Here is a 16569-nt window from a genome sequence, read left to right as displayed (position 1 = left end):
CTGCCTACTTTTACAGGTTGACTATGTCATTAAGGAAGCAACTAATCTAGATAACTTGGCTCAGCTGTATGAAGGTTGGACAGCCTGGGTATGAATGGTGAGACAGTAGATGAGTCTGGTTAAGTGAGGTCAGACATCCACCAGAATCAACTCAGCCTCAGGCATCCAAAGCCACACCACAGTCGGTGGTGATGCAACTGGGGGCATACTCTGAGGAACCCTAGGAAATCTCGGTGCGCTAGGAAGTGAATCCTGCAGGACAGCTGCACTCAGGGATACGCCCAACACCATGGCCTGCAACCCCAGGGTCAAGGGTGAAAGAAAGAAAGCTCACCGCCTGAACATGGAGATTGTCTTTCTGCCACAGAACAGCTGCAAACGTGTCAGGAGGTTAGCTGCAGAAAGAAATCGGGATGCCGCGGAGCACAGAGTGATTTGGAACTCCATTCCACCTGACCCTGTGTGTACAATCCAGGAAAAAACAAACCCCGCTCAGAAACAGAGAAAATTGGGGCCGCGAAGAAATCACAGCCAAGGAAGATTTGATGCATTCAGATTCTCGTGTAACACTTGTTGCTTGGCAACAGTACTGGTTGGGTTGACCAGTAGGTACAAAAAGGCTATGCGCTAAGAATTTCAGAAATGGACTGGAAATGGAGAGCTATGTAACAGATACACTACATTGGAAGAACTTACTTCTGAAATGAAGGGAAAAAAAACTACCCATCGTCCTCCTTCCCAATCCCCCACCATCTACCCATTCCCCCTTTACCTGGTCTAGTAGATTAGCCATCCTTCTAATTTACTTTTATTTCAATCCTTATATTTCATATGCTTCCATCTTGATGTTGTTAACAACTGCATTTGGAGTGATAAACAGAAATTTCTCCAAAACGACTGATAACATGGAAAATTCAAGGATTGTTTAAAGGTCTGATGATCACACACAAAATATAATTCTGGTTATTTAAGTCATTTCTGTGATTCTATCATGTACAGTTTCCAGAATTGTCACTGTGCATTCAAAAGTAATGAATCTAACAGACACTTGATTTAATGTACACTCCCCTTTGCTTATAGTGTGCATTTTTGGGAGGTCATTCAAATTTTCCCTCTTCTGCAATTGCTGTAGTTTCTTTCATAGAAAGTAGCTAATCCAATGTAATCTTTTACCTTTTTAAAAACCAGGATAGAGAACCTACTAGAGTTTTACGTTGTTGATGACAGATTAACAATAAAGTGATGTTCTGGTGGAGGTAGAGCGAAATGTTTTTTAATTCAGTTTTCTCATTTGATACTTTTAATTTACGTTTCGTAAATTAAAAGTGCTTTAGTTTACCTGGCATTTTAGGACATGGACGCGAAACAGCAAAAATGAGAACCACCATCATCTTTTCTTAAGTTCAGTTATTAGTCTGTGAAGTACTTTACTTTTTGCACAATTTTAATAGTTTGCTGTGAATTCATGATCAAGGTTTCCTTAAATTTAGTATTGCACTTCAGTACTGTAAGCTGAATTGTTGATCCAAAATAAAAATCCAGACTAGAATAGGATTCGTAAAATCACGTATCAACACAAAGTAGAACACAAAATCTTGATTGAGTACATTTTTCCTGCATTTTAGAGGTTAGGACTGTGATCATTTCTGGTTGCCAGTCTTCACAGACAAACTTGAAGGGTATTAAGGAAAAATTCCACATAGCTCTGGCCTTTTCTGTATTCTGATTGCCACATCAGTCTATAATCACACACCCATGAGAGAGTGCATCTCAGTGCTTTTCTAATACCTAGGCAAGTATTGCAAGAAAGGTGGTATTTTCAAATACCCATGTGTCTAATAGCGAGTTAAGGAACCTAGTGCATCAGATTTTATTTTCTGCATTCATTTGAACCTTATTTTCACAATCAAAACAACCTATCTGGAATAATAATGCCATATTGTGTTGTGCACGCTGCTTTATCTCCTAGAGGCTGTGTGGGAGCTACTTACTGCATTCATCACTCGATTACCTCTGCTCTCTCAAAAGTAAAGTCTTTTCAGCAGCATTCTTTATTGTCACGAGGAAAAAACTTTTATCACAAGGATAAAACAAGTTCACACTAGTTTGTCCCTACAGGTAGTATCCAGAAATTGCTTTTTCTTTGGTAAAGAAGATAAATGAAATAGGTGAATTTTACTGCCTGTGAACTTCAGGCTCCAGAGGTGAACTTCAGGCTTCAGAGGTACCTGGCACCTTATCCAAGCAAAAACAAAACAGCTTTATATCAGAAACCTGTGCCTCTGGTAAATTATCCATCGCTTTTAGTTTAAACTGGTCCCTCAGAGAACAATGTGGCACATACACATTTGGTTGTGGGGCAGATGTGAATAACTGAGGACTTCAAAGCTTGCTCTTTACTGCACTCTGGACAGACCCCAGTCTGTGCAGTTTGGCTTCCTGTGGGAAGTCATTCTGCCACGTAGCCTTGGCTTTTTGAACTGTTCTAAGCAAACTCTGCAGATTTCATCACTGGTTAATGGCCCTGGTGATAGAGCAGATGGAGAAGACAGGGCTCTGTTTGGGGGATTATCTTGTAAAATAAAGTTTAGAGTGCACTCGTTATGAAGTCATACATTTTTGATGCTACAAAATACCTGTGGAAAACCAGGGATCTGCTCTTCTCTTTTCCTTTCTCTCTAAGATTCAGGGGGTATAGAATAACCTACAACCTCTTCTTCAATTCAGAGTACCCTTGGAAGTTGAAGTTTATCTTAAGTGTTTTGTTGTCTTTGATTTTCTGAAATTGCCTGAATTGTAGTTGGTATCTCTACAAAGCTGTGGAGGCTTCGTTGGTTTATGGAGCTGTGTGTATTTCTCTTCTAGTTTTTCTTTGGTGTGTCTTGCAGGATCTCATTCTTCCTGGTCATGAGTTCTTCACATAGTTTGCTAGGTGATCATTAACATTCTTTTGTGTCTGCTTGTGTCCACAACTTGTGAGTTGTTTTTGAGCTATGTGAGATTTCTGTGTGTGAACTGATAATCAAGCTCTTGATCCGCTTCCCTAAATTGTTTTTTTTTTTTAGAGCCCAAACCCCAGGTTCGGGTGAGGGTTTGTAATACAAAGAAAAACTTCCGTCACTTCTGCCCTTAACACTTGCCACTATTACCTAAGCTTACTATGTCGTTTTTTTTAATATTGTCTATGTTTGGTGTTATCTGCATTGTTTTTGTTTGTGGTTGTTCTGATGTGTGAAATTTAAGGAAAGAGCCATTAAAAAATGCCGAGCAGGGCAATGCAAGTACAGCCAAATATTAGAGTTGATGTGCAATCTTAGGTCCTTTTAAATCTGGGGTATTATAGGCAGTACTTTAAATTGAAAAGTCTTCCTGGCCTATTATCCTCCACATACTTGTAATTACTTTGGGGGCTTACTTGTTTTGGCAGTACTAAAGTCAAAGGAGCTGGTTCTTCTTTTCTCCTAATTCTTTTCATATTAAAGGAAGCACCTACAATTAGCCTGTTAGTCCCATTCATATACATCAAAAATCAGTGAATGCTTTACTGTTAGCACACGTACCTTTGTTTTAGACAAAATTAGATGAATGTGAAAACCAGTGACCTTATATTCTCTTGGGCTTGTAAAATGTAATTGAGAGCTAGGACTTTTCCCCCCCTTAAATCAAAGAGGTAGGCGATAGTAAGGGTCACTTAAAGGAGGTCGATTTTGTTTTCAATACATGGATTGTATTAGAAACATTCCTCCGATGGGGAAAACTAGCTTAGTGTTACAAATTTTTCCAAACATTGCAGAAGGGGAAATCCACTGCATTATGAACCCCTAAGGATTTGTTGCACTTTTCCTGCTTTTTAGGCCTGGGTAACAGTGTCACCATCCCTTATATACAAAAGGGCAAATGGACTCTGAGAAGCTTTACAGGTTCAAGGGTTAGTTGTACAACAGGAGCCCCTTAGAGTCCCTTGCTTTTTATGGAAATTGGTCTTACTAGGGAAAAGCTGTTTGTTGTGCTAATGTAAAACTGTCATACAATTAGTTTGATTTTTGAAGATGGTAAACTCAAGGAATTGCATGTTCTGAAATGCAGGCTTGTAGAACGTTTTTCTTTCAAAACAGGCTGATTTTTTTCTTTTCCTGACAGTCCAAGTTTCAGCTCCTGTTTAAAGTTCCTGTGTCAGTTATTTTTCTGGTTTGAATTTCTCTTATATTCCCACCTGTAATGTCAGTGGCAGCATCATACTTCACTTGTTAATTTACCCTTATTATAAGAGCAAATTGAGTTGAACTGAATCTTCCTTGTCCTAGTAACATTGTATAAATAAAGTGGCTTCTCTGTACAAAAGGTTGTAATGCCTCCTGATGGATATAATTTTGTGATTGTATTTAAGATTAAAAGTTGAATAAATCACACCAGCTTCCTGAAAATGTTCATAATGCATCTTTTGGAAAACAAAAATACATGCCTACTTTGTGCATATTTGCATTAACACAGCAAAGATTGTATGAAATACGTTTTTCAGAAAATAAAGTCTTAAAAGACGTAGCATTTAAGCTCTGAATTTATTGGTCAAAGTAGGTTCCAGAAAACTTACTTTTGGAATATGGGTAGAGTTTGTTTTTAAGTATTAATACCTTCAAAAATTTTTTTAAAGCTTAGTTCTCAACGTGTTTTTTTTTTTTTAAAGAATTTTTAAGTAATCTTTACCCCCAATGTGGGACTTAAACCACAACCCTGAGATCAAGAGTCACATGTTCTACTGACTTGAGCCAGCCAGGCACCCCTCAAAGTAATTTTATTTTTTTAAATCCTCAAATTACTATAATATTTTCGAGCAGCAGTGAGAATTTTACTTCTTTGGGTAAGTTCTAGTATTGTGTAATTTATTAAACTCAAGTTTGTCAGTATTTAAAAACAAAACCACAGGACATTATTGACAGGTGTATTCCCCTGGGGCGTGAAAGCTCTGAAGGAAAATAGAATTAAAATGTCTGGCTTGTTTTAAATATCTGGAAATCAGATTGCATTTTGTTGTTGCTAGATCATTATAAGAGGATTTATGTTAACTGTGTTGTCTTTGGGCACCTTTCAAAGGATCACATCCTGTTTTGGTAGTACAAAAACAAAGCTCAAAAGAGCACTAAGGGTAAGTGTTTTTAAATAAAACCAATTGGAAGTTTACAGAAAGACCTTGTACCAGTGCTCCCGGACTCTTAAGTTGCAAATAGGTCTGGGAGCACACTCCTTGAGCTGGGGAGAGGGGAACCTGTACTGCTTCAATTTTTTTTTTTTACCTTCCTCAATTTCACAAGTTGGTGTTGAAGTCTTAAGTTGTACACAGGAAACTTGGGTGAACCAGAAGCATTTTGTAGTAGAGACTGATTTCCCAAAGTAGAAATGTCATTTTTAAAGCATAAGAATTCTGTGGCTTCTTTGGAAGGAGATACTCCTGTGTCTATACCGAGATTTTGTACTCAGTGCTTAATATATTCACTATGTGGCTGCTGATTGGGACCTTTTAATTTTCCTTTGAAGACGGAGGTGAGGGCCTGCTTCTCAAACTTCATAGCTTTAAAATCTCCCCAAATGGGATCTCTATATCGACTGGCTGCATCTTACCTACAAGAAACTTACTTTCCCCCCAAAGTGGCACTTTATTGAAGATTCCCCTTCCTTTGCAAAGGCTTTCTCTCTCCTCCCCAGTATTTCCCCCCCATCCAGATTCCCCCACCCCCAGATACCCCCACTCCCATCCATGGTAAATTTCACACCCTTCCATGAAATTCACAGTGCTCCTGTCCCCACTGGCTTTTCTTAGGGCTGCATGAGTTCTGTAGCTGTATTCTCTCATTTCTTTATGCCTTACCCTGAACTCTTAAGAATCTGGGTAGTTATTTAAGGAATTCATTTAAAGTAAATATATATAGGCATAATATAGGTGATTATAAAAAAGTTTGAAAGGTAAAAGCTATAGTAAGTTTTCCCAAAACATCTCTGACCAGGTCAACACTCGGCGTGATTTTGTTCGTATTGATTAATGAAAATCAAAGCACTTAAATGCATTTTGAAATCTTGCAGAGAAAAGACGCGGAAGTAATTCATTTTGGGGTTATCTAGTAGTTCCTCTAGTTCCTAAATTGCTGATGAATTCCACTGCTTAGGAGAGGGTTTACATCTTTCCTTTGCAAGACCTCTAATGTAAGCAAGGTTCTGTCAAAACTAGACCCTTTATGGAGAAGGAGCTCATCGTTTCATAAGTAACCGAAACGCCCTGTCCCACAAAGGATTTTCCCGAAGACCCACATAAATAACCCAACTTTGTAAATCGGTGCTTTTCCCCCCAAGTTGGAGAACTATGCCCAGAGCCCCCCCGTCCCCCAATCTAGCTAAGGCCTTACTCTTAATGGTTAGATGCGGCAAACTGCCGACAATGTACAGAAACAGCTCTTTCCACTCGTCCTCAAAACCTCATGGGGTGGGTACGAGTGTCCGCGTCTCAAGTCTGGGCAGAAGTGCCCAGGGGCCTGGCCAGGACAGCCAGAGCAGGGATTAGACGCAACGGCCGCAGGGGGGCGCAGCGAGAGCGACGGGTCCCTGGCCCCTTGATCACAGCGAGGTCCGCGTCACGCGCCCATCTCTGCTCTCCGCCTGATAATGCGTGTCCTGTTTCTTCAAGAACTAAACTCCAGTAAGTCTCTTTAGCTGCTTTGAATTCCAACAGAAGAAGGCCCGGGAGACACCACGGTGGCCACCCCTAGTTATACCGCGGGCGGTGATGGGCAGTGAAGGGAGGCACCGCAGCGGCAGTTCAACCGCTTCCGGAGACCTGGGCGGGGCGTCACATAGCTCCTGGGCGCTGGTTGGTCGTTCTTTATCCCCGCCCCCTCGCCCTGAGAGGCCCCGGTCTCCTTTGACCTCGATTTCAAGCCATGCGCTGGGCGGCGGTTGGTCGAGCTCCCCCGAAACTTGAGTTCAATCCACCCAATGAGGAGCGGGCTTCGCGAAGACTGTCGGGAAAGGTGGCTGGGCTATATAAGCGGCCTGCGGGGCGTACCCTCGCGCTAGTTAGCTGTGTGGATCTTTTTCGGGAGCTCGTTTGGGGGGGCGGCTTGCGCCCGCTAAGGCAGCACCTCAGGGACGATGGCGGAGGGCGATAATCGCAGCACCAACCTCCTGGTGAGTCGTGAAGGAACCAAGCAGGGCCTCCAGACTTGGGTGGGCTTAGCCTGGCGGCGCTTGCGGCCTCGTTCCTATCACTCGTGGTGGGCCCGGCCCTCCTCTCCCGGTTCCCAGGCGCAGGCGACGACCCCTGCCCCTTGGGCCTCTTGGGTATGTGCAGCGTAGCGGTCACTAGACATGTCGACCCCTCACATCCCCTGGGGAAGGTACAAGACGGGGTGAGGAGGGCGCGTGATCAGGCACCGCGAATAGGGGATGAAGAAGAAGTGGGAGAAGGGCGGCTGCGATAAGCCTGGGGTGAAGCCTGGCAGAGGGCCGCGAGGGGCCTGTCGAGCGCTTTTGAGCCCCAGGCCCCCGGTCGTATCCGGGTTTCCCCTCTTTGATTTCAACCAGGCTGTCCCTTCGTTCTTTTCCCCCAATACTTGGGCAGGGGTGGAGGGTCAAAGGGTTGCTGCCGGGAATTTGTTAGAGCTGGCACAGCTTAAACCGCAGAGCACTGGGACTAGAGTCCAGCAGGAAGGACAGTGGGAGGACCTTGCGTTTGTGTGGAGATTGTAAGGGAGCGGGGGTGTGAAGAATAAGCAGGGGTCTGAAGGAACTGCAGTGCCGTATCACAGGCGGACAAATTTAAGCTCCCCAGGAGTTTCACGGCACGATCTAGGCAAAAACCAGAGAAATCCTTGCTTATTGTCCGTTGCCACAGTGAATAGAGGAGCCAAAGAATTTAATCTTTGACGTTTGATATTCCAAGAGCCCAGGTGCTAACGAATTGAGTGACTTTGCAGGGCAGTTTTGATTGTGAGAGATTTTCATTTTGCATTGGTTTTTAGAAATGCGTGACCTGTTCCTTTAAACACACACAAACACACTTCTCTATAGTTAGCATAGTTAGCCCCAGGCAGGTTCCAGTTAAGAGGATTGAGTGAAGAACGAAGTAATTGCCAAAATTCACAGTTTATTGTGTTATCAAGGCCTGGACTTCAACTGCTCTTAGCAGCAGAGCAGTGTAACTGTAAGGAGAACAAGGCCTTTGGCTTTGGATTTCCTGGGTTCGGATCTCTTAACGTCTCTGTATCTGTTACTTCATCTGTAGATGAGGATAGTAACAATACCATCCTTTCAGCTTATTGGCAGGATTAATTAAAATATAAGCATATAAAATACCTAGAGTCTCTGGCACATAGTAATCTCATGTTTACCTATATCAAGCATGATAAAGTCAGAAATGTTGAAGTCACCAAAGTGATCAGTGCAGCACAGATAGATAGCATCTTTATTAAGATTAGGCTGCACTGTCCTCTGTTTTTTGTATGTTTCCCCGTGATAACATTTATAAGGGCACGTGGGTTCCTTTTTTTTTCCTGTACCTAAATCAGTTCAGGGGCTTTTTGCCACATTGGCTCGTTCCAGAAGTCTACTTTCAGCAGATTGTCAGATTTGCGGAGAAATCTGAAGTCTAACCAAATGTCCTGATAAGTGTAAGAAGCATTCATGGTATTGAGGAGATATGTTGAGCTTAAGATGCCTCATGTAATTTGGTGAAAGTAGTTTTATTTAATTGTGCAAATGATGCCAGCATCTAAATGATTGCATTACACAAAGCTATTTTAAAAATTGAATGCTGTTCAGGGAGAGGCTTTCCTAATGGATTTAGAAGTAGGGGCATAAATCAATGAAAGGACAAAACAACAGATCAATTCTAACCACCTGAAAAAAGAGCAAACTTGAAGTGATCTAATTTTATATTTTGGGTGCTGCCACTTAGTACTGCATGACTTTGAGAGAGGCTAGTTACCCACTCTGAGGTCACTTTTTTTGTTAAATGGCTCTCATTATCCCATACACTTTTAGGGGCTCTATAAGGATTGTTAACATTATGTATGAAGAGTAGTCCTGTGCTTGTACTTGGAAGGTGACTGTTAAATGTTAGGCTGCCTCCCCACCCCCGCCCCAATTGATTTGTCTTTGGTACCAAAATTGCAGAATTTTTTAGAAACTAATTTAAGATAGTGACTCAGTTGAAAGCTGTTTTACATCCTTGGTGTCTTAAAATTTTTTAACTCTCTGGGAAGCAGAGAAATGTTGGGAGTAGTAAAATGATCGCTTTACATGTTGGTCTTATGTAGGCTGCAGAGACTGCAAGTCTGGAAGAGCAGCTGCAGGGATGGGGAGAAGTGATGCTGATGGCTGATAAAGTCCTCAGATGGGAAAGAGCCTGGTTTCCACCTGCCATCATGGGTGTAGTTTCCTTGGTGTTTCTGTAAGTGAGCTATTAAATTACTGTGGATTATGCTTGTTATTAATAAGGGCTCAGGTAATACACAGCCTCCATTTTTGAAAGTGCCTTAAGTCTTTTGTAACGTGTAATCTGTAAAGAATGCCTTTTCTTAGAGCAGTTCTCCTAGTTTTCAGAATTTGTAGTACTTACGTAAACTCGGTAACTTAAAGCAGTTGAATAAATCAGTGGCTCTCCCACTTTTTGGCCTTAAGACCCTTTACCCTCCTGAAAAGTATTGAGGACCCCAAGGAGCTTTTGTCTCTTGATATTTACATTAACCATTGCAGCTATGATGTCATCAGATTCTGAAGCTTCTGGGAAAACCACTTGTGAGAAACTGAGAATGAAAAAGGCAGATAACCTTTTGAGACCCAAAAGACTAAGTGAATAAACATCTTCAGCTAGGAAGAGTAATGACTATGTTTTTCTAACCTTCATTAATTTTTTTTTTTTTTAACAGGACTATCTACTATCTAGATCCATCTGTTCTGTCCGGTGTTTCCTGTTTTGTTATGTTTTTGTGCTTGGCTGACTATCTTGTTCCCATTCTAGCTCCTAGAATTTTTGGCTCCAATAAATGGTAGGTGGTATAATGATTTGGCTAATTTCTGTGAAGTTACTGAACCTGGTGGCTGTGATTAGTGTATTGTCTTAACTATTGGATACCTAGGGATTAGGATTGTTGCTTTTATATGAAGAATTTCTTAGCTGATGCAGTTATAAATCATGAATTTCCGGTACTTATATCTCCATAGTTCTTTTATAGTTTAGCATTTATTTATTTTTAAGATTTTATTTATTTTTGCGGGCACGAGCAGGAGCATGGGGCGGGGGGTGCAGACGGAGAAGCAGACTCCCTGCTGAGCAGGATCCTGGGATCATGACCTGAGCTGAAAGCAGACACTTGACGGACTGAACCACCCAGGCACCCTAGCACTTATTTCGCCTTTTTTTCCCCTTCTAAACCTTTTTATTGAAGTGAGGTTTTTTTTGAGGTAATGTTTTATCAAATGTTGCAGAACTCATAAGGAGCTTTCCATAGAAATAGTGTGTTTACAGTTTACATTTATCTTCTTTGATATTTAAGATAATATATTTTGCAGGCTATTTTTGAATGAATATGAAAACAGTAATGTAAATTTTTGTCCATTTATTTAGCAACTATTTATTGAATGTCTACTTTTTTGTTAGGCACTGTTCTGAGTGCTGTGAAATATTTTGACTCTTAGGATGGATCTTGTGTTTAAGGTTGACGTTGATGCAGTGTACTGGTAGATAGCTACACGCGTAGCAAGTGCTTCAGAACAGATTCATTAAAATATTTTAACTTCCCTTTGGAATGTTGCATTTCTCACTTTTGATCGAAATAATGAACAAAACTAGATGTTGGAGTAGATTTTTTTTTTTTTTGACTTAGTTGCTTTTCTCCCTTGGTTGTTTATTTTAATTTGATCAGTAATCTACATGTATCTTTAGTTTTTTTAGGGTTATTTTTGTTCCCCTGATAATAGCAAATTATAAAATAATTCTGTAAAATTAATAATTTTAAATACATGTCTTATGGATCTTTAAGAACAAATTTGGACACTTTAGGGGAATTTGCTTAACTTATGGGATAATTAAGCATGTTTATTTAAAAATGTTTCCCATCTAGCAGAATGGATTAGTGTTAGGAAATAACCTTTGAATTGTTTTTCACATGTAGTAATGAGTTACGCTGCTGTTTTTGGGCAAGTTTGTAACGAAGTAATGTAGCAACTTAACAAAGGAAATCAACCTCGGACCTTGACTTTATTAGTGAGGTGACCTTCTAATCTGCTAATTCATAACTCCTGGAGAAAAGTTTTCAGAAATAAACACTGGTAATTTCATGGTAATCAGTATGTGGCTCAGTCCAGAGCAGTTTTATTTTTTGATCTTAATGAGGAAGGAAGAACACTTGCATAGCCACAATTCGGCCTTGACCATGGGGCGTTGTATAAGGTCTGGTTGTTTACAAGAAGTTGCAGGGCTCGTCAGGAACCCTTCTGCTGTATCTGTCACTGCAATTTTACAGGGACCAGAACTAGAGGAGCGAAAGGAACCTGCCCCCAGTGTAGGTTCTGCTTCATGATAGCAGCCAATAGATCTGTAGAGCAAAGACAGTATAAGGGTGAACTTTTTATTTTTTAAATCAGAATCCAAAAAACATTAAAAAGGGCTTTCTTGGAGGATCTTTGTCTGTTTTTACTGCCATTTGTTTTTTTCCTCACTGGGACTAAATTTATAAAGAATGTGGAGTTGAGCTGTTTGTTGCTGCCTTGGCATCAAGTGTATAAAGCCAGGCTGAAGGTATTATGCTTGGAATGCAGTAGTTATTATCTTACTAAGACTGCTCAAATACAGCTGTGAGGTCGAAACTTCATGTCTTCCTCAAAATAGTGAGACACTGATGGGCTACAACCCAGAATTCATTTGGATTTGAAAAATAATAGAGGAATAGAGAAATTAATTTATACTGATTTCTGCATGGCCCATAGTAGCCTTGAGTCTTTTGTTACTATAATTAACGAAATGTGGTTTTAGAAGCACAGATTACCATTGCTTGTACATACACGTATCTTTCTGTGAAAATTTATTCCTGAACTTTCCAAGGTGTCTTAATGGTACAGAAACTTTTTCACGATTGTAAGATAAGAGAATTGTTGTTTTTTATTTAAACTTTTTTTAGGAGATAGCTTTTTAAATTTGAGAGGATGATATATTTCTGTTTACTATAAAGACTTGCTTATAGCGAAGGGGAAATTTTTTTTGTAGGACCACTGAGCAACAGCAAAGATTCCATGAAATTTGTAGCAATCTGGTAAAAACTCGACGCAGAGCTGTGGGCTGGTGGAAACGCCTCTTTACACTAAAGGAAGAAAAGCCTAAAATGGTACTTTCTTTGTTTTGGCTTATTTCAGTAAAGCAAAATTTTAATATTGGGTCTGTTTTTACTTCATTGTAGTCTAATGATGGCCTTTTTGTTTTAATAGTTTGATATTTATATTCAGTAGTTTGATATGTATCCATTAGTTTAACTCCTCTGAGTGTTTGTATGCATTAGACTGAATTATTGACATTAGACTGAATTAAATGACATTTGCATTTAATTTTGTACTCTAGTAGAGCGAAATTTTTGTTTCTTTTACTTATTGAAATAGGAGACAAATACTTAAAAAGCATTTGTTCTCTTATCTTTAGCTTCACATAAGGTTACAATGTGAATTATTAATTGTAAAAGTAGTATAACTGTAAATTAATTTATACAGAGAATGATAGTAATTCTAGGAGGGAATGTATGTAAATTCTGTAAGTAGATCTAGTGGAGTTTTCTATGGATTTTATATAAGTAACAAGTCTTTTTAAAGAAAAGTGATAATACTAGATTATTTTCCAACCTTTGAAACAACATCCTACAGTTAAGCTTCCTAGTCTCTTTCTAGGAGTTGATAAATTCTTGTTGTTTTCGTTATTAGTACTTCATGACCATGATCATTTCTCTTGCTGCGGTTGCTTGGGTGGGACAGCAAGTCCACAACCTGCTGCTCACCTACCTGATAGGTAAGTCTTCGAGGAAGAACTGTAGGCATATTCTGGCCACTGAAGTCCGACTGGAACTTAGTCACAAATATGTGTGTGTTTATCGAGTTTAATGCACTGATGGAGGAATTGGGAGTAGAGAGAGAGGACTAAAACCCATGTCCTTGTTTTCTGGGACTTTGTGGTCACACAGTAAGTTAAGACAGAACAGAATAACCAAGGTAGAAAGTGACATGCGAGAGGTCAAAGTAAGCAGTGTGTGTTATCTGGGGGCGGGGGGATGTGACAGCCGAAGTTTCCGGGGGATAAATACAATGAGAGTAATGGATTTTATATTGGTTCCTCCCGTTAGAGTGCCTAATAGCCTGGAAAACTACCTTCTATAAAATGTAATAATCTACAGGAAATTAATTGCTGTCTCCTTCATTTTGTTTATTTTTAAGTGACTTTCTTACTGTTGCTTCCTGGATTAAATCAGCATGGAATCATTTTGAAGTACATTGGAATGGCCAAAAGGGAGATAAATAAGCTTCTGAAACAAAAAGAAAAGAAAAATGAATAATGCATCTGCTTTATTCAGTGTCATGAATGGCATATACATTGTCCTTGGGAACAGTTTCTGTTATGCTGTCTGGATACTAAAATGTTACAGAAGTAGCTCTTTGCCCTCCCTCTATCTGCCCTTAGTAGAAATTCAGACTTGCCAAGTAAGGCTTTACGCATAGTGTCTTCATGTGAAGTGTAGCTGGATGCATTCTCATCAGTTGGCCTTATATGGACAACTCATTCGTGAGTACGACTTGTTTTGATTTTTCTCACCCGGGTTAATTCAATTCTTACTTTTAGGCAACTTCCTTTAAAATAATATAGTGGTGAACTTCACCTTTGAGTACAGTTAACTGTAACTTTGGATAATTGTTCCCGTTGTTCTTTGCTTTAGCTAGATACAGGCTAGTGGTCTGTGGCTACAGGAAGCTGGTTCTATTGTCTGTTTCCACAGTCTGCTTAAACTGTCTGGCTTCATGAATATAGAGACCAAGTTGACCACTTCCGATGAAGAGACCAATTAAGATTCATTCCTCATGCTGTCTCTATACTGTGGGAGAAGAATACTCTGGAATAAAATGAAACCAATTGCATGCCCTAGTGTGTGTTGGTTTCTGCCTTGGGCAAAACTTAGTAATTTGTAAGAAACATTGATCTTTCCTCCCAAACGGGGACTATGACAGGCTTCAAGCTCGTTTCTCCTTGCTCTTAGACTTCGAGTTAGTAGATCCTTAGAGGCTTTTTAACAGCAGGCTTCCAGAAGTTTGTGTTTTGGATTTTTAGCATATTTTTAATTTCAGATTTTCAGCTGACTGAAACTAAAGTATGTAATAGGTTAAGACTAGGTCTATGACCTTCACTCCAACACCAGCCAATAAAGGATAGCTATGTCTTCCTATACTTAGTCAAGATTCATTTCAGTAGAAAATAATCTTAGCCTACTAATTTTTTGAGACCAGACTAAGCCTTTAAAGGTAAGCCTCAAGGTTCTTATTTGAAAGTAGTTGCTGGCTGCTTTGGTCCCCATAGGTTTGGCACAGGAAGTGGTGTTTATGCCAGCATCTGACTTTTTTCCTAGATCTCTCTCTCTCTGAAGAACGCAAGGGCTGCTGGGGAGAGCAGACTTCTGGCGATGATAGGTGGCCTCTGGTCTACAGAGGTTTTGTAACTGCTTGGAAAGTGTCTTAGAATCATTCTCCCTCTCGGTAGCTAGAAATTTAGAATAGCTGAAATCTGTAGGAATGAACCTCTGAGGGCCGAAAATGTGACATTTGGGAACAGTTCTTAAACTCTGATTAACTAGCTGTAATATAGTTTTGTGAATTTATTGCACTGATGCTGGACCTTGTGGTATATCTGTCCCTAAATAAGTGTTGTTTTCTCCCCTTCAATATTACTGTAAACAGTGGCACCCATGGTAGCATATGTTTGATTTGTTTTTTTTTTTAATGTTTCATATGAAAACTACAACTACCTTAATTTTTACATGTGTTTCCTCATTGTAGATAAGCCTGTCTTGCTATCTGGATTTTTTTGTGTATATGTGTTCTACCAATTAACTACTTTTGCGGTTTTAATCTTGTATTATTTCTTCTACTTTGTTTTGTGTAAAAGGGGAAAAATAAAAAAAGCTGGAATCCCTCCTGGTGCCTCACTTTCTTTTTTATACCTTTCTCGTTAAGGTGTTTACGTTGTTTACATGATTGGATTTCTGAATCCGGTTAACGAACTTATGCCTACATGGTTCTTTTTAAGAACAAAATGAAAGAAAAGGTGTAAATTAATTCCTACAGCAAACATTCCGGCACCATACTAGATGGAAAAGGAGCTACAATGAGTAAGTGATAGCCAAAGAGGAGCCGGGAAGAACAGACAGGAAACAATGCAGGCCCGAGAGACTGCCTGTCCTAATTATCTCTACTTCAGGGCCCAGCCCAGAGTTCAGCGCTCGCTTATTGGTGGTTGACTTCTGTCTGCACTTTGAACTCTAATTATAAAAAATTTTAAATTGGGGGGCATCGGCTGACGCAGTCAGTAGAGCATGCGACTCTTGATCTCTGGGTTGTGAGTTAGAGCCCCAGCTTGGGCATAGAGTTTACTTAAAAAATGGATGTTTTATCAGTGGGCCTCACTGTCTATACTTTGTGGGTCTTGGGAACAGACTGAAATACAAGCCCTCTAACCCTTGCTCCTCCCCCCAAAAGTCTGGCTTCTTTAGAGCCTCCTGGGGTTTTGGTGATATCCAGAAAAGGGAAATTTTAACCCAGTCCCTGTAGATCTCCCCATGGTCACCTGATATTTGAAGTGCTGGGCTTCTACCATGCAGCTGTGATTCATTCTCAGGCCAGTCTCATTTGGCTGGCTTCCCAGGCCAGCTTGGCTACCCCTGTGCCAGCTCTGGCCACAGCAAAAGTCCCTTTTTGACATTTGCCTTGGCACCACCTCCAGTGGAGGTCCCATCACCCAAGAGTTCACAGGATACTGAGAGGAGTCCATTTGGGGTTAGTTGTGTGAAGAAGAGTGGATGGGGGCGCTTGCTGGCCCAGTTGGTAGAGAATGTGACTCTCGACCTCCGGGTTGTGAGTTCAAGCCCACATTAGGCATGGAGCCTACTTTTAAAAGGGGGGGGGGCGCCTGGGTGGCTCAGTCTGCCTTCAGCTTAGGTCATGACCTCAGGGTTCTGGGATTGAGCCCCTCACTGGGCTCCTAGCTCGGTGGGGAGTCTGCTTCTCCCTCTGATCCTCCTCACTCTCGTGCTCTCTCTCTCTCTCAAATGACATATTTAAGAAAAGGCGGGGGGGGGGGGCACTCTAAGTGCCCTGTCTACAGAAAAAAAAAAAAGTGAAGGGATTTTTGAGTTTTTATCAGTTCGTTTTTACTAGCAGTTTATCTTCCACATGTTAACATTTTAACAAGTCAGATCACGATCAGTCCTATTTGAAGATCTCTGAGCAAGCAGGTTCGTTTGCCTGCAGCATAAATCACACACTCGTGAGGCAATTTACAAC

General features: G+C 40.5%; 2 protein-coding genes across 5 annotated transcripts in view; both read left to right on the top strand.

Moving 5' to 3' along the window:
- SMG1 (SMG1 nonsense mediated mRNA decay associated PI3K related kinase) overlaps nt 1-4542 on the top strand; it is a 98240-nt gene extending 93698 nt beyond the window's left edge. For all 4 annotated transcript variants that reach the window (XM_026520244.4, XM_026520243.4, XM_026520245.4 and 1 more), the window contains one exon: nt 17-4542. In XM_026520244.4, coding sequence (XP_026376029.1) covers nt 17-94 — 78 coding nt within the window. In that variant the 3' untranslated portion in view covers nt 95-4542. The remainder of the gene's footprint in view (nt 1-16) is intronic.
- A 2472-nt stretch (nt 4543-7014) lies between these two features.
- ARL6IP1 (ADP ribosylation factor like GTPase 6 interacting protein 1) lies at nt 7015-15203 on the top strand. The gene is made up of 6 exons (XM_026520246.4): nt 7015-7173; nt 9303-9436; nt 9915-10034; nt 12251-12368; nt 12952-13036; nt 13459-15203. The coding sequence occupies exons 1-6, from the start codon at nt 7138-7140 to the stop codon at nt 13575-13577; spliced, it is 612 nt and encodes a 203-aa protein (XP_026376031.1). The 5' UTR covers nt 7015-7137; the 3' UTR covers nt 13578-15203.
- Nucleotides 15204-16569: the final 1366 nt, after the last annotated feature.

The sequence above is a fragment of the Ursus arctos genome, unplaced genomic scaffold (genome assembly GCF_023065955.2).
Source record: "Ursus arctos isolate Adak ecotype North America unplaced genomic scaffold, UrsArc2.0 scaffold_57, whole genome shotgun sequence".
NCBI classification, from domain to species: domain Eukaryota; kingdom Metazoa; phylum Chordata; class Mammalia; order Carnivora; family Ursidae; genus Ursus; species Ursus arctos.
The sequence above is the reverse complement of the archived record's forward strand: the minus strand, read 5'-3'. Positions and strand labels throughout refer to the sequence as shown.